At 52.2% G+C, this 19,774-nt stretch overlaps 1 protein-coding gene and 1 non-coding gene across 2 annotated transcripts; both read right to left on the reverse strand.

Moving 5' to 3' along the window:
* Nucleotides 1-1,001: 1,001 nt before the first annotated feature.
* Eef2 (eukaryotic translation elongation factor 2) lies at nucleotides 1,002-8,958 on the reverse strand. The gene is made up of 15 exons (XM_004865780.4): nucleotides 8,873-8,958; nucleotides 7,665-7,879; nucleotides 6,364-6,545; nucleotides 6,064-6,275; nucleotides 5,629-5,807; nucleotides 5,382-5,487; nucleotides 4,895-5,008; nucleotides 4,561-4,699; nucleotides 4,185-4,380; nucleotides 3,518-3,776; nucleotides 3,195-3,302; nucleotides 2,378-2,731; nucleotides 2,103-2,285; nucleotides 1,881-2,013; nucleotides 1,002-1,669 (listed from the first exon to the last, which is right to left on the reverse strand). Exons 1-15 carry the CDS (start codon nucleotides 8,873-8,875, stop codon nucleotides 1,476-1,478), a joined length of 2,577 nt encoding a protein of 858 aa, XP_004865837.1. The 5' UTR covers nucleotides 8,876-8,958; the 3' UTR covers nucleotides 1,002-1,475.
* LOC147821192 (small nucleolar RNA SNORD37) lies at nucleotides 5,884-5,948 on the reverse strand. Its single transcript, XR_015447568.1, has one exon. It is a non-coding gene; the product is annotated as a small nucleolar RNA SNORD37 (small nucleolar RNA).
* Nucleotides 8,959-19,774: the final 10,816 nt, after the last annotated feature.

Genomic DNA, 19,774 nt, shown 5'->3' on the forward strand with positions numbered 1-19,774 from the left:
CCAGGAAAAGGCAGAGCTGACACCAAAAGGTCTGAACCCCGGGCACAAGAGCCCTCTGCTGAGCTCTCCCCACCTCACCCCAGCGTTTCCCCTTCACTCCTTGACCACTTATTCATAGCCCAGGACCCTGATGGCTGGAGGACCTGTGCGCAGGCGACCAGGGCATCAGCACCCTGCCATCACAGTGGGACAGCAGCTGCAGGGCTACGCCTGCCCTGCGGGTTCTGCATCCATCAACTTTTCCCCAAGTTCTTACCACCTTTGCTCAACTGGCCCTCTAACAATCCAATCAGTGAAATGCACTTAAAAGAAAGCTCCCATGCTGTGAAAATCCTGGGAAAGGTTTTTTCCTTCACTGCTACAGAGCTGAGAATTTTACAAAAAATGTGTGGGAACTCCATCTAGCTCACGGTGCTGAGGGCGCAGTTCTTTTCCCACTTTAATAACAGAACTTCAAGCTGGGCATGGTGGTGCTCACCCGTGATCCCAGCGCTCAGGAGGCTGAGGCAGGAGGACTGCCCTTGAGTTCAAAGCTTGCCTGGGCTACATGAGCTCAAGACCAGCTTCAACTATACAGCCAGGCCCCAAGGGAAAAGAACAAAAAAAGCACTTTAATTCAAACAGGAATTGGTGCATTACATAAGTAAATGGAAATTGGAAGCTGGCTATTAAAGATTTTGCTCCTGCCTCGCAAGTGCAAGGTCCCGAGTTTGATTCCTGGTACCAAAAAAAAATAATTGCTCCTTTTCCTAATCACACCCGTTTCTCAAAGGTTACACATGGCCAAGTACCCAGTGCTTGGTATTGACACCCAAGCGCTCTGAATGAAAACCACTACACCAGCCTCCCACCACACCAGACCCCAACAGGGTGACTCTGGGACAGGACTACAGACTGTTTCCCATGGAAAGAAACCTGGGACTTGGTTCCTGGCTGCCATGGAAACCACTGGAGGGACAGCTGCAAATGCCCTGTCAATGATGTGCAACAAGGCCACGTGGTCACCACCGTACTGAATTTATTATTCCAATGGCACTGACACAGCTGGTGGTGCTCATGGTGACACCACACAGGACCCCTGCCTTCCAGGCAGGACTCACCTACCCACCTGTTCTTCCCCTCTAGGGTAAGAGCCACTTCAGGCCATTTACCCAAATAAATCTCTTAATGTGTTTATTTTAAATTTTTGGACATCTGAGTTGTGTTTCCCTCTGAACAAATGAAAAACGAAGGACTGGGTGTCCTGCCCCACCTCCCCACCCACCGGCCCAGGAAGTCCCCGCGGAGAGGGCATTTCCGCTGCCTCTGGAACCAGAAATAAATAGAGAGAAACGGCATCAAGTGCGAATGGCGTGATGGCACGGAGCAGGCCCGGAAACCTGTCAGGTGGAGGTCACTGTGTGAGGACAGTCTCAAGGTGTCATTTGAGAATGTGAGGAGGTGCTGTCGTGGTGGAGCCAGGACAGTGGTGCTGCCTACAACTTGTCCAGGAAGTTGTCCAGGGCCGGGATGCCCTCCTTCAGGCCCTTGCGCTTGCGGGTCTCTGCCACCACCTGGCTGGGGCGACTGGTGTTGTCGAAGGGGTCGCCAGGCAGGATCTGCCAGTGGTCAAACACGCACTGGGGGAAGGCCTGGCCACCGGTGTTGGACCGCAGGTCGGCAGTGAAGCCTGTCGGGACAGGGCGGGTGGGGTGAGTGGGTCTGTGTGTGGTAAGACTGCTGAGACGCGGGGACTGTGCCACAGCCAAGTCGGTTCAAAAGCCACTATGCTACGGCAATGACATCAGCACCGCCCCTGCAGCAAGTCGCCTCTCCTCAGAGAGGACCAGACTGCACCTGCCCCCACCACCCCTGTGGCAGGTACCTCGGCCCACACTCACCGAAGGACTCATTGACAGGCAGGTAGGCCTTGACCACAAACATGGGGGTTCCAGCCACCTGGGACTCCTCGAACACATGGCCTCGCTTCCTGTTCAGGACACCGTAGATGCCCCCAACCACCTGCTCCGGACACTGAGGGCAGGGAGAGTGGTTAGTGGCTGGGTGCCAGGGCACGGGCTAGGGGCGCAGCTGCGGGAGCACACAGGTCCTGGCTGCCTTACCTGGATCTCCACGAGATAGATCGGCTCCATGAGGCGCGGCTGCGCTGTCAGCACACTGGCATAGAGGCAACGCCGCGCCGTGGGGATGATCTGGCCACCGCCTCGGTGGATGGCGTCGGCATGCAGGGTCACGTCATGGACGTCGAAGCGCACCCCACGCATGTTCTCCTCGCACAGCGCTCCCTGTGGGAGGGGCAGAGACCACCCTCGGTGAACACATCCCACCCACACCCACACACCCTGCAGCCCTGGGGCGGGGACCCCTGCCCACTCACCTCTTTGGTGGCCCACTGGAAGCCGGCCACCACGCTGTCCTTGATCTCGTTGAGATACTGCACCCCCTTGGTGATGTCAGTGAGGATGTTGGGCCCGGTGCCGTCAGGCCCGAAGCACCAGATCTTGCGGGCCTCGGCCACATCCCACTCGTACTTCTCAGCCAGGTAGCGGGCGCGCTGCTTGAGCTCCTGGCGGGCAGACACCTCACCCTTGTCGATGTCCTCAGCCAGGCCATCAGGGAAGGGCCGAGCTTTCATGTACAGCCGGTTGTGCTTGTTGGGGGACTTGGAGAGGCACATCACATTCGACTCCTCGCTCACCGTCTCCCGATAAGAGACCACCGGGTCTGATTTCTGCAGGAAGGAGAGCTTGGGAGTCACACGGCTGCTGGGACAGGGACAGCAAGGACAGGACCCAGAAGCACTGCCCAGAGTGCCCAAGCAGCGCTGCCAGTGGGCACCACCAGTCAGTCAGCACATCCCACCTACACAGTGGCATCGCTGAGCCTCATGTGGTAGGGGCACCCACCCCAGCAGGGACAGTGCCAGTCCTGGGACCCATGAAGCAGTCAGTAGCTGTATCACAGGTGCAGAATTCTGGGGCCACCCAAGCATATTCAAACTTTGCTAAAACCAAAAACAGGTTAGAGAACAGCACAGCTACAGTGTCTCCAAGCAAAGCTAAGACTTAAAAAGCTCTACAAGGAGCAAAGCGAGATGTCACACTGAGCGACAAAGCCAGCCAGAACCCCCAATTCTGTGCCAAGACCAGTCCCAGCCTGCAGCCTCCTCAGGACACAGGCGTCACGGGGCTCACCTTGATGGGGATGCAGGCATGGTCCTCCTCCAGGTCCTTGAGGCAGATCTCCAGGTGCAGCTCGCCGGCACCCGCAATGATGTGCTCTCCCGACTCCTCAATAATGCACTGCGAGGAACATGTGTAAGCCAGAGCCACAGCCCCAGGGACTTGCCACGCGCCTTCCGGTGCCCAAGGGGGCACCTGCCGGCTGGGACCCACCCACACCAAAGGAACACGTGGGCCAGACAGAAACCTCCACCTCTAGACCAAGACCTTTCAACAGTGGTGACCTCTTCACACCCATGGCCCCAAGGGGACCCAGTGCCCGCGCCCACACCCACCTGCACCATGGGGTCTGACTTGGCCAGCCGCTTCAGACCCTCCACCAGCTTGGGCAGGTCGGCCGGGTTCTTGGCCTCCACAGCCACCCTCACGACAGGGCTGACGCTGAACTTCATCACGCGCATGTTGTGGGCGTGCTCGAAGGTGGTGATAGTGCCAGTCTTCACGAGGAACTGGTCCACGCCCACCAGACCCACGATGTTTCCGCAAGGCACGTCCTCGATGGGCTCCACGTAGCGGCCCATCATCAGGATGGTCCTGGGGGGAGTGGGGGTTCCGTTGAGGGCCAGGCCTCCCCAGAACTGGAGCAGGGACTTCAGGCCCCACAGCTCAGCTCTGCCCATACTCCAGGCACCCGTGTTGATGAGGGTCTTGGAGACAACAGAGGACACTGTCCCCTGAAAGGCTCTGCCCAAGAGCAGCATATAGAGAACCAGCAGCAGTGGCAGGGCTTTAGCAAAGAGGCGGGGCACACCTGTCATCTCAGCCCTCTGGAGTCTGAGGCACCTCAAGTTCAAGCCCAGCCTGGGCAATACTGTCTTAGGAAGACCCTCAAAGCCAAAAAGGACTACGGGTGGAGCTCAGTGCAAAGGGGCTCGACCCTCAGTGGCCCCAAAACAGCACACCCAGGAGCTTTGAGCAGGAGGGGCCGCCCCAGCCACTGACCTCTGGATGGGCTTCAGGTAGAGGTCCTCCTTCTTCCCAGGGGTGTAGTTGGGGCCCATGATCCGGACCTTTAGGCCAGTGGAGACCAGCCCTGAGAAGACACGTCCGAAGGCGTAGAACCGACCTTTGTCAGAGGTTGGCACCATTTTGGAAATGTACATCATGAGAGGGCCTTTGGGATCACAGCTTTTGATGCCTGAGCGGGAAATAAAAAAGAGAAAAAGTCACTCCTGGGGCTGGGGATTTAGCTCGTTAGCGCCCTGCCTACCTCCCAAGCGCAAGGCCCCGAATTCAATCCCTGGTATGGGGGTCGGGGGAGAAGTCACTCCTCTAGTTCCCTCTAGACCTGAGCCTGCACGGAGCTGGCCACACCTACCCATGGCAGCCTCATCGTCCGGGGGCCCCTCGTACAGCAGCTCGCAGCGGTACTTCTGTGCAGTGACAGGCGACGGCAGGTGGATGGTGATCATCTGCAGCAGTGCGTCCCCAGCCGGCAGCCAGCGACGCATCACAGCCTACGGACAGCAGAACAGGGCAGGGGCTCTGGAGGTACTGGGGACCTCCCTGCTCAGACCCGAGAGAGCCATCCCAGAGAGGACTCAAGTCCCTGTGAACCACACGCCCTGCTAGAAAGCAATCCCAGCAGAGACCCCAGCCTGCAGGGAAGCACCAGGCCCGGTATCTCCAGCCCCAAGACCCCTTCTCCTCACCTTCAGCAGCGGCTTGCCCTCCTTGTCCTTGTCCTCGCTGTCCAACTTAATGTCCAGCTTCTCGATCAGTTTCGCTGTCTCCTCTTTCTTGAAATTCATGATGGCATCAAACACCTGCATCACCAGGAGATGAGGGAGCCAGTCAGGACGAGCAGAGGAAACCAGCAGTGCCTTCAGCTAAGGCAGCTCCAGGGCTGCCAGAGGATGGGGGTGCCACATCTGACCTGAGCCCTGAGTGGTTGTGGGGTACCTCAGGGCAGTGAGGACAAGAACAAAAGACCCCTTCTGCCTCACGGGCCAGAGCCACACCTGTTACCCACACCTTGGGCTTCCCTTCAGCAGTCTCCGTGTCACACCAGGGTGACCTGGGCCTGAACCTCAGGCAGGTGGCCCAGCAGATCAGGCGATGGATGGGCCTTCCAGGCGGCACAGGGCACAGCGGGATGCTCCCAACCCAGGGTCCCACACCATCCCTGGGAAGTCTCACCTTGAAGATGGGGTCTAGGATGAGCTGGCAGAAGGTTCGGGGCAGCTTCTTCCCATCAGGGCTGGTGGACGACTTGGTGAACTTGCCGTTGGCTGAGTCAAAGTACCTAGTAGACAGTGCGGAACCATCAGGCCAGGGGTTGGCGATGTAAACCAGGTGGACAAGGCCACAACCTGGCAGGCATTCAGTCCCAGCCAGCCCAGCACCCGCCATCTGCCACCCCAGGCCCTGGCAGCCACACACTCACCGGTCACCCCACAGCTTCTTCATCATGTCCTCAACCTTCTTGGCCCTCTCCGCAGGCCCCAGCTGGCCCTCCCCCTTGGCAGTGAATCTGGCCACATACATCTCAGCGAACTGCTTCAGGGTGAAGGCCCAGCCATGCAGGCCAGAGCCGAAGCCCACAGTACCAAGGACAGGGTCAATCTGGGTGAGGAGCAAAATGAGAGCTGTGAGTGGGGGCTCTGGGCAGAGCCCCCAGTGAAATCCCTGGCACGGAGAGTATCAGACACTGGGTTTCTTCAAGAGACATCAGGTCAAAGTGAAGAAATTTCAGTCATCACAAGGGTTTGAAGCCTGCCCCCAAAGGCAAGCCACGAAGGCTCACTGAAGACCCAGGGCTGGGTTGAGCCGTTAAAAGCAACCCAGCCCCTTCTCCCGCTGCCATGGGCAGGAGACGCACCATGATGTTGCCCATGGGGCCGCTCTCGCCCTCGCCATAGGTGGAGATGATGACGTTGACGTTCTCCACGATGCGCTGGAAGGTCTGGTACAGTTCCTCGGGCTCCAGCTGCAGCTCGAGCAGGGCACGGTCCATCTTATTCATCATAAGCACAGGCTTGATGCGCTCGGCGATGGCCTGCCGCAGCACTGTCTCTGTCTGCACACACACGCCTGGGAGCCACGGGAACCATAGGGACAGGGACGTCAGCTGGACAGACAAAGCCCAGTCCCAGGACCCTCAAGCGGGACCCCTACTTACCCGACACACAGTCCACCACCACCAGGGCGCCATCAGTGACTCGCAGGGCAGCCGTCACCTCTGATGAGAAGTCCACATGCCCGGGGGAGTCGATGAGGTTGATGAGGAAGCCAGAGCCATCCTTGCTCTGCTTGATAAAGTTCAAGTCATTCTCAGAGAGCTCGTAGAAGAGGGAGATAGCGCTGTGGAGGAGATGTTAGTTAGCAGTGTGATACCAACCTGGCTCCCAGCTGCCCTCAGCACCACAGCAAACCCTGGCTCTGTGCAAACTCTGCTCGAGGGACTTCAACCCCAGGGTGAGCAGGGACAGTGAAGAGCCAGTGCTGCCTCCCAAGCACCCCGCCCAGCCCCTCCCTCCCAGCATTACTCATCCTCACAAGGGCTGCAGATGCCCCACCACTTGGGCCCATCCCACCCCACTGTGGGGTGCCCTTGATAGCTGGAGATGGACACCTCCTGGAACCTGCACTTGAGCCCCACAGTGCTGGCCCTGCAGGGGTCCTCACACCTGCAGACCCAGGCAGGACCAGCACCCAGGAATGGATCGAAAGGAGTACTACCCCATGCTTGTGATCCCAGCACCAGGGGAGGCTGAGGCAGGAGGATTACAGTACAGCTAAACTTAATGGCTTAATAAGCTGTCTCAAAAGTTTAAAAAAAGGGCCAGGGATTTAGCTCAGTGGTTCCACCGCCTGCCCCGCAAGTGCAAGGACCTGAGTTCGATCCCCTGTACCAAAAAAAAAAAAGTTTAAAAAAAGGGATGGGGTCATAGTTCAGTGCAAAAACCTAGTTCAATCCCCACTACCACAAAAAAACAAGCAATTAGGGCTGGGGATTTAGCTCTGCTTCTGCCACCTGCCTCGAAAGCGGAAGGTCCTGAGTTCGATCCCCGGTACCAAAAAGAAAAAGAGCAACTACACACAATATAACAAGCTACCAACTGAAGACAGCAACCACACCACTTTCCTTTGTCATCACCCTATTAAGAAACAGATTGGCAGCAATATCTTATACAAGACCAAAGTTAGAGTACTCCTAGGTGCCATTGATAATCCTCCCTTCTCAAGCAAGACAACCAAAACATCTTCAGGCACTGTCATTGTCCCTTAGGGGAGAGGGAACATTGGGTAAAGCCCCCTCCTCAGGACCCCCAGCCCTGCGCCTCACTAGCCTGAGGCTCAATCTCCCTATATTCCAATACTCCTGCCCCTCAAGGTTCAGTTCCTACAAGTCTCAGGGCCCAGTGACAGTCTCCAGGCCTGGTCCTCCCCACCAGGGTCCAGAGGTCGCCAGGAACTCACGTTGACTTAATAGTGATACAGCGCTCCTGCTCATCCTTCCGGGTATCCGTGAACCGGGTCTCGCCAGCACGGGCAGATGCAATGATGCCAGCTTTGCACACCAGAGAGTCCGTGAGCGTGGACTTGCCATGGTCCACATGGGCAATGACGGACATGTTTCGGATGTTGGCCTTCTTGTCCATGATGGCCCGGATCTGGTCTACGGTGAAGTTCACCTAGGCAAAGGGGGTGGGGCTCAGACCGGTAGGGATTCCAGGAACCCGGTTTGGCAGAGACACCAATCGATAGGACTGCCAGGCCCTGGGCCAGGAGGGAGGGAAGCTTGTGGGGGATCCAGTTCAGCACTGCCAGATTCTCTACATACACCCCTTAAAATCCACTCAATCTTCTAGAAACCGATCTCAGCTGTCATTCATAACTGACAATCCAAAAAAGGGGCTGTGGAGTACCACTCCATAGTGCCAGGATTTCCTAGAGACCGGGTACAATGTTGTCACGTATGGCAAGAACAAAAAGGTACCAAGGTTCCCCTAAAACGTCACTGCGCCTCCAACCTCCAACCAAAAGGGTGCTTTAAAACCCAAGGTCACATCTGCGACTTCAGGGAGTAAACTAGGCGACCCACCACTAGGATGTCTAAATATGCCATTCCCCGACTTGCGGGGAGCCTGGGCACCCGTAACACCCACAAGGCACCTCGTGGCTCACAAACGGTCAGAAAAGGTAAGGACTCACCCCAAGGTTGCACAGCACCTTGGAGAAATTTTGGGAGAAGTATTTTTAGAGTCTGCTTTCTTCCCTTTGCGATGTTCCCGCCGCCCCCCGATGGAAAACCGAGCTCTGCTCGAGGGTTAGTTACATAAGGGGGACCCCTCTCCCCCTCGCTCTCTCCGTGGTACCCGCCATTACAGCGCCTGCCAAATCACCATACCCCACCGTGACCCCCGCCTCCACCCCAGCTTCCCTCAGGCCCCGGCTCCGGTGAGGCAGTCCTAGAAGCCAAAAAGAGGCCCCGCGATCAGCGGCGGGGCGCAGACATGGCGGCGGCCGCTTCCCCAGCCCCGAACCCGCCGAGCCCGCCGGCCCCGCCGACCCCGCCGCCATGTCTCCTCCCCATCCGGGGAATCCCAACGCCCCAAACTGGGCAGCGTCGATCCCACAGAGGCCGCGCCGCCCTCCCGAGGCCTCAGCCGCACAAAATTGCTCACCATGGTGGCGGATGTCGCTGGATTCTCCCGGACAGATCCAAATCAGGTGAGCCGCGCCGACGATGGCGGCGACGACGGCGGAAGAGAACGCTGACGTCAACACTCAGTCTTTTATAGGAAGACGCCGGTTGGGCGGGTCACCGGGCCGCCCTGCGGAGGCGGAGCTAAAGGACGAAGCGCGCAACCGCACTGCCGGGTCTCTCGTGTTAACCCACTGGGAGCCGGAACCACTGCCCCACCGCACAGGTTCAGGGTCCCACGGGTGGTGGTCTTCCTCCAGGGCGCGATATTCAGATTCACAAATCGAAGAGCCTCATGTTAGCTGAGATTACTAATGAGATTCTTGCAACTGCATTAGCTCGTAAAATCCGAAACATCTCTTAAAAGCAGATTACAAAGTGAATAGAGTCCGTGGATTTTACCGCTGTCAATTTCCTGCTTTTGGTATTGTTACGTAGGACGATACCAATGAGTGAAACTGGGAGAGAGGATACCCGGTACCTCTGTGTACTGTTTGTGACTCTGTCTATAATTATTTCAAATTAAGAGCTTTTTTTAAAAAAAGATATTAATAATTTATCAAGTACATAAACACATTGAGTATCTATTATGATCCTGGCTTTCCCATCACCACCCCTCCCCCGTACTGGAGACTGAACTCAGGACTGGCACCCGGCTACATCGTTAGACCAGCCCTTTAAAAAAATTTTTTTTTCAATTTTGTGACAGAGGGTCGCTAAATCGTTGACCGACCAAGGCTAGGCTGGAACTTGCCATCCTTCTGCCTCAGCCTCCCAGAGTGATGGGCTGACAGGTGTGCGTCACCACGCCCAGCTTGTACCATGCACTGAGAAAGGTTTCCTTGATACCTTGCCGGCTTTTCCATATTGCATGCTCTTATTTTAGTTTCTGACGCTTCTTTGTGTCTCTACCTTATGGCTAAACTGGGAGATAGTCAGTACTACCTCATTGGCTTAGGAAGAGTAAAATGAATTAACTTTATATATAAGAGGTTGTCGCTGTGTCTTACACCCAGTGTTCAATAGATGATATCTATTTTAATTAACTACCGCTGCTATTAATAAAATAGCTCTTGGGCCAGGGATTTAGCTCAGTGGTTCCGGCGCCTGCCTCGCAAGCGCAAGGTCCCGAGTTCGATCCCAGGTACCAAATAAATAATAAATAAATAAATAAAATAGCTCTTGGGCTGGGGGATTTAGCTCAGTGGTTTCGCCGCCTGCTGCGCAAGCGCAAGGACCCGAGTTCAATCCCCGGTACCAAAAAATAATAATAATAATAGCTGTTATTCTAGGGCTTAGCTTGTGTCTGAGGCTGGGTCTGAGGGCTTTCTATTGCCACTCCCAATTTCTATTTCACTTCCTGTCCGGGGGAGGCGCCGGAAGACTGTTAAGGATTAGTGTCCTAAACTGACCCTGAGAAACGGTTGTATTTCTGATCTCCAGTTTGAGGAAATGAACTGACATTCAAAGGTGTGTCTGTGATTTAAAAAAAAAAAAAAAATCACTCGCTTCAGTGCACATAGTAGGGCCTCATTGTTTCTTCCCTTAATGAATGATGTTCTGATTTGTGCGAATAATCTCCCCGCTGTAACCCTTCCCCCTGTAACCCTTCCCCCTAAACTTACTAGGTAAAAAAGCAGGGGCGGGGGGCAGGGATTTAGCTCAGTGGTTCCGCCGCCTGCCTCTCAAGCGTAAGTTCCAGAGTTCGATCCCCAGTACCAAAAAAAAAAAAAAAAAAAAAGCAAGGGGACTGCAGTGCTTTTTCGGGACTGGGAGAGGGGGAGGGGGAGGGGGAGGGGGGGGGGAGGGGGAGGGGCAGGGGGAGGGGGGAGGGGGTATTGTTTCTGCAAAAAGAAAAGCACTTTTTCGCCTGATCTCTAAAAGAAACTCGCACACCCCTCCTGCGCAAGTGTTCTAGCCTCTCTGCTGTATAAAGCGCTGGTCCAGGCCACCTTTCCTGCACTCACTGATTACTGGTGCAGCGCCATTTATCCCAGGGGGAAACTGAGGCAGACAGAGGACGCTCAAAAACATCTATTGAATGCCAGGCTCTGAGAAGCGGAAGGAGACACGGCCAGAAGATGTCAGCTCCCGGTCTTCAAACACCCACACCTGTGTTCGAGACACGAAGTATGTTAATTTATTAAAGCAAATGCAAACGCACTTTGTGGGACATGTTTCCAGCAGATGACTATTAGATTTGCATTCTCAATAATTTTGGGGACCGGGGATTTAGCTCAGTGGCGCCTGCCTCGCAAGCGTAAGGTCCTGAGTTCGATCCCCAGTACCGCAAAAAATAAATAAAAATTTTATTAATCTTTAAGTACACTCAGCTCCCACTGTGTGTCCTATATTAGGCATCACGCAGCCCCTTTCTCTTTAAAAGTGGGGTCTTGCAGAGCAATAATTCAAAGGTTGAAGCTGGGCATGAAAGTGATGCCTGTCATCCCAGTGCTCTGGGAGGCTAAGGCAGGAGGATCCCAAGTTCGAGCCCAGCCTGGGAAACAGTGACTTTCTGAGACCCTGTCTCAAAATAAAAAATAAAAATGGGGCTAGGGTGTGGCTCAGTGTGAAGGTCCTGGGTCCCGTCCCCTGTGCCACAAACAAAAGGGGGAGGGTGTAAAAAGGTTGAATATTGAGAAATTCTAATGTAAACTAAAAAATTGGGAGCCGGGCGTCATGGCACATGCCTGTAATCCCAGCACTGGGGAGGCTGAAGCAGGACGATCACCGCAAAGTTCGAGGCCAGCCTGGGCTCCATAGTGAGTTCAAAGCCATCCTGGACTATACAGCGAGACCCTGTCTCTTCCTAATTAAAATAATTAATTAATTAAAAAATAAAGAATTGGAAGAGTTGGTGGGGAAAGGGAAAATCGAACCCCTTTCTACCAGCATTGCTTCTTCGTAGACAGGTGTTCAACCCCGTAGCCAGAAGAATGTGGCCAGATGACCTCTCCTAATCGTCATCCTGCTACATGAGATTAACAGAACCCTGGAGCAAAACGAAACGCAACCAGGTTCAGAGTCTGCAGTAATAAATTCAGGCTTAGAGGTAAAAGGGTTGAGAGGGAGAAAGAAGAAGAAAAAAAAAAAAAAAAAAAAGTCACCTCCGCAGGGAGGCGCCATTGCGCATGCGCCCGCTGCGGCGAAGCAGGGCAAAGAGATCGCAGCAGCGGCCCCTACTGACCAACTGTCGCCACTGCATGCATCTCGGATCCACTTTTTTTTAATTCATTGATTTTATTGGCACATTTTAGGTATACAGTATGATGACAGTTCATCATTGGGAATTTGTACCTTTACATGATATATCTTGGTTCTTGTTTATTCCCCATTCCCCTGCCCTCCCAATCAAAATGATAATAGATAATGTGAAATAGGAAGAAAAGGTCCAAAGGGGAAGGAGAAGTGGGAGGGGTAGGGGAAAGGAATAAATACAAGAAAATAGGATCCACTTTTTAACACATACTTAACTGATCGCTTACCAGGTGCGGGTCGCAGACCTTTTAAAATTAAGTCACTTGCCCCCTCAACCCCCGTGCTGGGCTCTGGAAGGACCCTTTTTTTTTTTTTTTTTAGTACCAGGGATCGAACTCAGGACCTTGTGTTTGCAAGGCAGGCGTGGTGCCACTGAGCTAAATACCCGGCCCCACGTCCAGCTGTTTTAAAAAGTTTTTTAATTTTCAGATAAGACTTGCTAAATTACTCAGGTTTATGAAGCCCCTCCCAGAGTGCTACCGTTACAAGCCTGTCCCACCACCCCTGGCTTTGTTTACCCCTGGGGCAGTTGAAGCTCAGAGAAGTTAAATCTTATATCCAAGGTTTCACTGGTGTTAAGGGTGGAGTCGAATCCAACTCACAAGGAAATGGTTTTGCTGTAGTCCCAGCTATTTGGGAGGCTGAGGCAGGAGGGTCTCCAGTTAGAAGCCAGCCTCGGCTACATAGTGAGTCCCTGTCTCCAAAATAAAATTAAAAATATACTTAGACTTTGCTCTTGTTATGAAACTGAATTCAGTCTCCCTAAAATTCATATGGTGAAATTCTTACCCTCTGTAATTTCAGGGTTCTGGTTTTTTTTGGGGGGGGGGGGATTATTTATTTATTTTTGATTGGTTGGATTCATTTGGTTTATGAGACAGGGTCTTGCTGTGTAGTCCATGTTGGCCTTGAACTTGCTATGATGCCCAGGCTGGGCCTCAAACTCTTATCTTCCTGCCTCCACCTCCAGAGCACGGGGATTACTGTTGTGTTCAAGCACAAACCATTACAGCTTTAAAAACTAAATGGTAGAATTGTCTCTCTCTCTCTCTCTCTCTCTCTCTCTCTCTCACACACACACACACACACACACACACACACACCTCCCACCCCAGGTCAAACCCAAACCCAAGGCCCTAAGCACTTGTCCTACCACTAGGGTATATACCCCTATATACCCCCAGGACAAAGGATTTTTTTTTTTGGTACCAGGGATCGAACTTGGGTCCTTGAGCTTGCAAGGCAGCCCGTGGAACCACTGAGCTAAATCCCCAGCCCAAAGGATTTTTTTTAAAAACAAGATTTTTGTTTTTGTTTTGTTTTTCAAGACAAGGACTCGCTAAGTAGCCCAGGCTGGCCTCAAACTCCCAGCAATCCTTCAGCCTCAACCTCCCACTTCGGGATCACAGGTGTGCACCACCACACCCAGCTAGGATTTTGTAAGATGTAATTAAATTAAAATTGTTGCTGGGAGTGCTCAGCATTTGGGAGGCTGAGGCAGAAGATCACCATGAGTTTGAGGCCAGCCTGAACTACATAGCCAGACCCTGCCTCAAAAAAAAAAAAAATTTGTTAACAGAACATACTTCAGACAGAGGAGGTGGAGCAAATTTATGGAAAAGATATTTATAAAGGCAAGGATGTAGAGCTCCCACTAGTGGGAGGGGGTCCTGAGCAGGATACTCCTGAAAACTTTGTTTAGGGTTTCTTTGTTTTTATAGCAAAACATTTATTGGTACTTTTTTTTTTTGTTACCAGGGATTGAACTCAGGAGCTTGAGTTTTCGAGGCAGACTCCATGCCACTGACCTAAATCCCAGCCCTTTGTTCTGTTTTGAGACAGGGTTTTGAGATGTAGCTCAGGCTGGCCTTAAACTCACTATGGAGCCCAGGCTGCCTCTGAACTTGCAGCAATCCTGCCTCAGCCTCCCAAGTGCTGGAATTACAGGCATGTGCCACCACTTCCAGCACTGTCTAGGGGTTTTTAAGGGATTTAAAAGGGACCTTGGCTGGGCATGGTGGAGCCTGCCTGTCATCCCAGATTCAGGAGGCTGAGGCAGGAGGATTGTTCCAAGTTCGAGAGCAGCCTGAGCTACATAGTGAGTTTCAGGCCAACATGGACTATATAGGGAGACCCTGTATGCCCCTCCAAAAAAAATTTTTTTAGGCCAGCCCTCACAATTAGATGAGACCCTATCTCAAAATTTCAAAAGGGTAAGGGTGAGTGAGAAGAGACTGAGTTCAATTTCAAGTGTTGAAAAGTAATAAAAGGCGGTGCCTATGATCAAGTCAAGCTTGGCAGGCTTCATGGAGAACAAAGACTTGGTCCCTGAGCTCCACAGCCTCTCACGCTGGCCTACCTGCAGCTCAAGTTTCCAGACCAGGAACTGAAGGCCACAGCGAAGACTCCGCCTCGGGCAAGGACCTGACCTTAGGAACTTGGATTACACCAGCATTTCTTTGTGTTTTGGCTGTCCTGGGGCCTCCAGGCCCAGCAACCTCCTGGGGCGTCCCTCCCCACCTACAAACAAACATCTGGGACCAAAGTTCCAACCTTGCTCCTGCTTTACAAGGTGTCCCCAAATCCAAGTCCTGAACCCCTGATCCTGGCCCACATATATTTCTTGGAGGACACAGCCGTGAAGGAAGAAACTGAAATCCCTGCCCCCTGGGAGCTGGCTGACTGGTACAAATAAAAGTCAGTTAAATATTTGCACAGGGGCCAGGGATTTAGCTCAGTGGTGCCGCCACCTGCCTCCCAAGCACAAGGTTCTGAGTTCAATCTCTGGTATAAAAAATATATATATATATTTGCACAAAAGAGCCAGGTGTGGTGCTACACGCCTGTCATCCCACCACTTGGGAAGCTGAGGCAGGAGGATGGCAAGTTCAAACCCAGCCTTGGCAATTTAGTAATTTAGCAAGACTCTATTTCAAATAGAAAATAAAACAGACTGGGGATGAAGCTCAATGCGAAGGTGCTAGGGTCAGCCTCCAGCACTGCAAAACAAAACAAAACAAAAAATGAGGGGGGCCAGGGATTTAGCTCAGTGGTTCTGCTGCCTGCCTCGAAAGCAGAAGGACCTGAGTTTGATCCCCGGTACCAAACAAAACAAAACAAAAAAACAAACAAAAAAAAATGAGGGCCAGGAATTTAGCTCAGTGGTTTTGCCGCCTGCTGCGCAAGAGCAAGGACTCGAGTTCGATCCCCGGTAACAAAAAAAAAAAAAAAAGAATTTCAGGGCTAGGGACTTAGCTCAGCAGCACAGCACCTACCTGGCAAGCATGAGGTCCTGAGTTTAATCCCTGGTACCAAAAAACACAAACCAAGAATTTCAATGTGACATAAAGTAGTATTCTTTCAATTTTTTCTAACCATGTAAAAAATATAAAACCCCTTCTTATATGTATATATATATGTATGTTTTTTTCTCATTCAGGGCAGGGATCCAAGGCCTCAAGCATGCTACCAAGTGCTCACCCCTGAGTCACCCCCAGCTTGTTAATATTTTTACCACTAAATAGGAACTCTTCTTGCTTCCAGGAGGTAACTAGAATGTATTTTAGGCCTGTGTAGGGCTGCACATCTGTAACACCAGCACCCTGGCTTTAATCCCCAGTACCACAAAAAAGAAAAATAAAATAAAGCATAAATCAAATGTAGAAATTTGAGGACTTTCACAAACTGAAAACGTCCCAAAGTAGCATCAAGATCAGAGCACAGGGCTGGGGATTTAGCTGAGTGGCACCGAGCCTGCCTCACAAACGCAAGGTCCTGAGTTCGATCCTCAGTACAAAAAAAATGATCAGAGCTGCCTGGTCCAGGTGGTCCAGGGCTACTGCCATCCTGGCTTCTAGTATCCATTTTTTTCTTCTTTTAATGCTGATTTCTGAACTCCTTATATACTGAGCCATACAGTATGACCTCTTTCTTTTTCTTTTTTTTTTTTTGGTACCGGGGATCGAACTCGGTCCTTGTGCTTGCGCAGCAGGCGTGGAAATCACTGAGCTAAATCCCCAACCCACCTCTTTCTTTTCTTTATTTTCTCTCCCCCCGCCCCACCCAGGGTCTTCACACTGAGCTGCATCCTCAGCCCTTTTTTATTTTGAGACAGAGTCTCACTAAGTCACTAAATTGCCCCAGGTTGGACTCGAACTGGAGGTCCTCCTGCCTCAGCCTCCCAAGTGCTGGGTTTACAGGCATGCACCGCCAAGCCCAGCAAGGGTAGGGATTTTTGCTAAAGAGATTAAGCAGGATTCTTGCTCAAATTAGACTCTGCAAGGAGAGGAAAGCATAAGGCTGACCTAGTCAGCCAGAGACTCAGCAGAGCCCCTCTAATGTTTTGGTCAAAAGACTCTTTCTCAGGGGCTCAGGGGATGGGAATATCTGGGGCAGAAGGTAGTAAATATTTTATACACCTCGGAGATATCTGAGCAGAGAGCTAAAGGAAGCCAGGGAAGCTGCCATACAAGTATTGGGAGGAATAGCATTCTAGGCAGAGGGCACAGCCATGCAAAAGCCATGGGGCATGCCTGCCTTGCAACCACAAGGTCTCAAGTTCAATCCCTGGTACCAGAAAAAAAAAAGCCACAGGGCAGGACAGAGCCCAGAGTGGTACAGGAGCATCGAGGAGCCCAAGTGGCAGCAGAGGGAGCGAGGGGCAGACAGGAAGGAGGGGAGGCAGGAAGGGGACCTGTGAGCTTCAGGGAGGACTTGGGCTTTGGCCTGAGGGAGGTGGGAGCAGTGGAAGGTTGAGGGCAAAGGAGGGAGGGACCTGATTCAGTGCTCATACCGTCCTCTACTGGCTGCTGTGGGAAGGACAAGCTGTGGGGAAGGAGTGAGGAAAGTAGGAACCAATTTTAAAAGGTGGCCGATCTCCCAGCTCAGGATTCTTAGGGACAGTGGGAACCCAGTGTGTGAGCAACACCTTCGGGGGTCTTTTGCATGGGCACAGGGGACTCCGCGGACGTGGCCAACCAATGAACCACTGTTCATTCCACTGCCTGTGGCCAGAGCACAAGAATGCTTGGTTTTGGGCTGGGAATTTAGCTTAGTGGTTCTGCCGCTTGCCCGGAAAGCACAAGGACCCGAGTTCCATCGCCGGTACCAAAAAAAAAAAAAAAAGAATGCTTGGTTTCTTGATCCTGGCATGGTGGCAAAGGCCTGTGATCCCAGCACTCAGGAGGCTGAGGCAGGATCATTGCAAGTTCAAGGCCAGCCTGGGCTACATAGTGAGTTCAAGGCCACTTTGAATTACAGAGACCCTGCCTCAAAAAAAAAAAAAAAAAAAAGCTCTGTTTTTGACCCACAAGCCTTTATTTAATTTATCATTACTTTGGGGGGGTGGTATTGGAGATGGAACACAGGGCCTTCTCACTGAGCTCCATCCCCAGCCCTTTTTATTTTTTATTTTGAGACAAAATTGTGCTAAGTAGTGCTGGCTGGGTTGGAATTTGCCATCCTCCTGCCTCAGCCTCCCAAAGTACTGGGATGACAGGGCAGGCAGGCACCACAGTGCCCACAAGGAATCTTGTCTTCTGCCACCCTATGCAACAGCAAGGGAGGAACTCGTTAACTCAGGAGTGAGAGATCTCAGACTATGATGCCACCGGTGACCCACTCTTAAAATGAGGATGAGAGATGAAAGGCAGCCAGGTCAGGGGCCACGAGTGTGGTCAGCGGTGAGCGCTTGCCTGCACCAGTGAGGCCCTGGGTTCCGTGCCTGGTGGGGGCAAGATGACCAGCACACCACTGTCCTGGAGGTCAGATGCTCAAGCCCAGCGTGGGGATCACATGGCTCCCTCCTGTAGGCTCCAGGGAGAACCCCGTCCTGGCCTTTTTGGCTTCCAGAAGTACTGCAGCCATGGCTTGTGGCCCTGCTTCTGGGAACTGCACCCCTAGCCTCTGCTGGGCTGGTCTTCTGCCTCCCTCTTCCAGCTTTAAGGACCCCTGTGTGGATGCTGAGCCCAGCAGGGTAACTGAGGATGAATGATTGTCCATCTCAAAATCCTTAACCCCTGCTACCAAAAGAAAAAAAAAAACCCTTAACCAGCCAGGTGTGGTAGCACACGCCTATAATCCCAGCACTCAGGAGGCTGAGGCAGGACGATCTCCAGTTCAAATTCAGCCAAGGCAATTTAGTGCCTTAGCAAGACCTTCTCTCAAAATTAAAAAATAAAAACTCCTGGAGATATAACTGAGTGCAAAGACCCTAGGTTCAATCCCCAGTACTACCAAAAAAAATTTTAGATAGGGTCTCACTATGTTGCCTAGGTCGATCTCAAACTCCTGTGCTCAAACAATCCTCCTGCCTCAGCCTCCCAAGTCGCTTGGACTATAACTGTGAGACATTATGCCCAGCCAAAGTAATTTTTTTGGTCCTGGAGATTGAAACTAGGCCCTCAAGCCTGCTTGGCACACTGTCTACCTCCCCCAGCTCCCTGGAAATTATTTTTTAAATCCTTCACATTACTTTTTTCTTTTCTTTTCTTTTCTTTTTTGGTACTGGGGATCGAACTGGGGTCCCTGTGCTTGTGAGGGAGGCGGCGGAACCACTGAGCTAAATCCCCGGCCCCCTTCACATTACTTTTTGTCATGCCAAGCATCCAGGCCCCTGGTGTACTCTATGCTTATGCTATGGCATTTCTCAGAATGGACCAGTCACAGCCATTGAAATACCTGACTGCCACATAAGTACTTGGCTTTCACATTGGACAGCTCCGGTCTTACAGATGGCAACCTGTCTCGGTGCACTTGCTGACAGATTCGGAAACTGCCATTGAGGCGGGGCTCTCAGGCTTTTCCTCCTGCTTGCAAATTGGCTGCTGCAGCTCCAAGCATCTTGCCCACATTCAAAGTAGGAAGTGGAGAGAGGGAGACAATGTCAGCGATGTTGGTTCCTATTATCAGAGCAGTGACTGTAGTGTACATCAGATCACCCAGATCTGCAGCCATGGGAAGTTCAGCCCTAGGGGAGACAGGAAAGTGTTTGGCTTATAGACTTTTCTGTGGCTAGAGCGGGGCAAGGGAGAATAAAATTTGGTCTTTGTCCCTTCCCCAACTCTGTCCACACACGCATCAGGCTCAGCCTTCCCAGTGTTGCTTCCTACCTCTTGCTTGCTCCCTTTCTCTCTTTTCTTCTTTCTTCCTTTCTTTCTCTTTATCTCTTTCTGTTTGTTTTTTAAGACAGCATCTCACAGTGGAGTCCAGGCTGCCCTTGAACTTGCAGTAACCCTTCTGCCTCAGCCTCCCTAGTGCTGAGATTACAGGCATGTGCCACCATCCCTGGTTATCTTTTTTTTCTTCCTTCCTGCCTGAGCTGGGGATGGAGCCCAGGTCCCTCCACATGCTAGGCAGGTGCTCACCACTGAGCTGTACCTCCAGTGCACCTCTCCTATCTTCTCTTAGCTCTTCTCAACTTCCTGAGCCTCGCTGCAGGTTGATACCAGGGTGTCATTTCCTACTTTCCCCAATGATAATACCTCCTCATACCTGGGCTTTTCCTCTCTGCCATTAAAACAAATGGATATAAAATTCCCACAAATAAAGGGAGCATGGTAGCACACGCCTATAGTCACAGTACTCTCGGGAGCTGAGGCAGGAGGATTGCAAGTTCAACATGACC

The sequence above is a fragment of the Heterocephalus glaber genome, unplaced genomic scaffold (assembly GCF_053883595.1).
Source record: "Heterocephalus glaber isolate CG9 unplaced genomic scaffold, H.glaber_assembly_v1.0 deba00001760, whole genome shotgun sequence".
NCBI lineage: Eukaryota > Metazoa > Chordata > Mammalia > Rodentia > Bathyergidae > Heterocephalus > Heterocephalus glaber.

Bases quoted from the DNA above. Each gene is read 5' to 3' on its own strand.
- Eef2 (XM_004865780.4), bottom strand. The intron at 6,546-7,664 runs GTGAGTTCCTGG...TCTCCTCCACAG, and splicing joins TGTATCACTATTAAGTCAAC to CGCTATCTCCCTCTTCTACG. The intron at 2,732-3,194 runs GTGAGCCCCGTG...TCCTTCCTGCAG, and splicing joins ATGCCTGCATCCCCATCAAG to AAATCAGACCCGGTGGTCTC.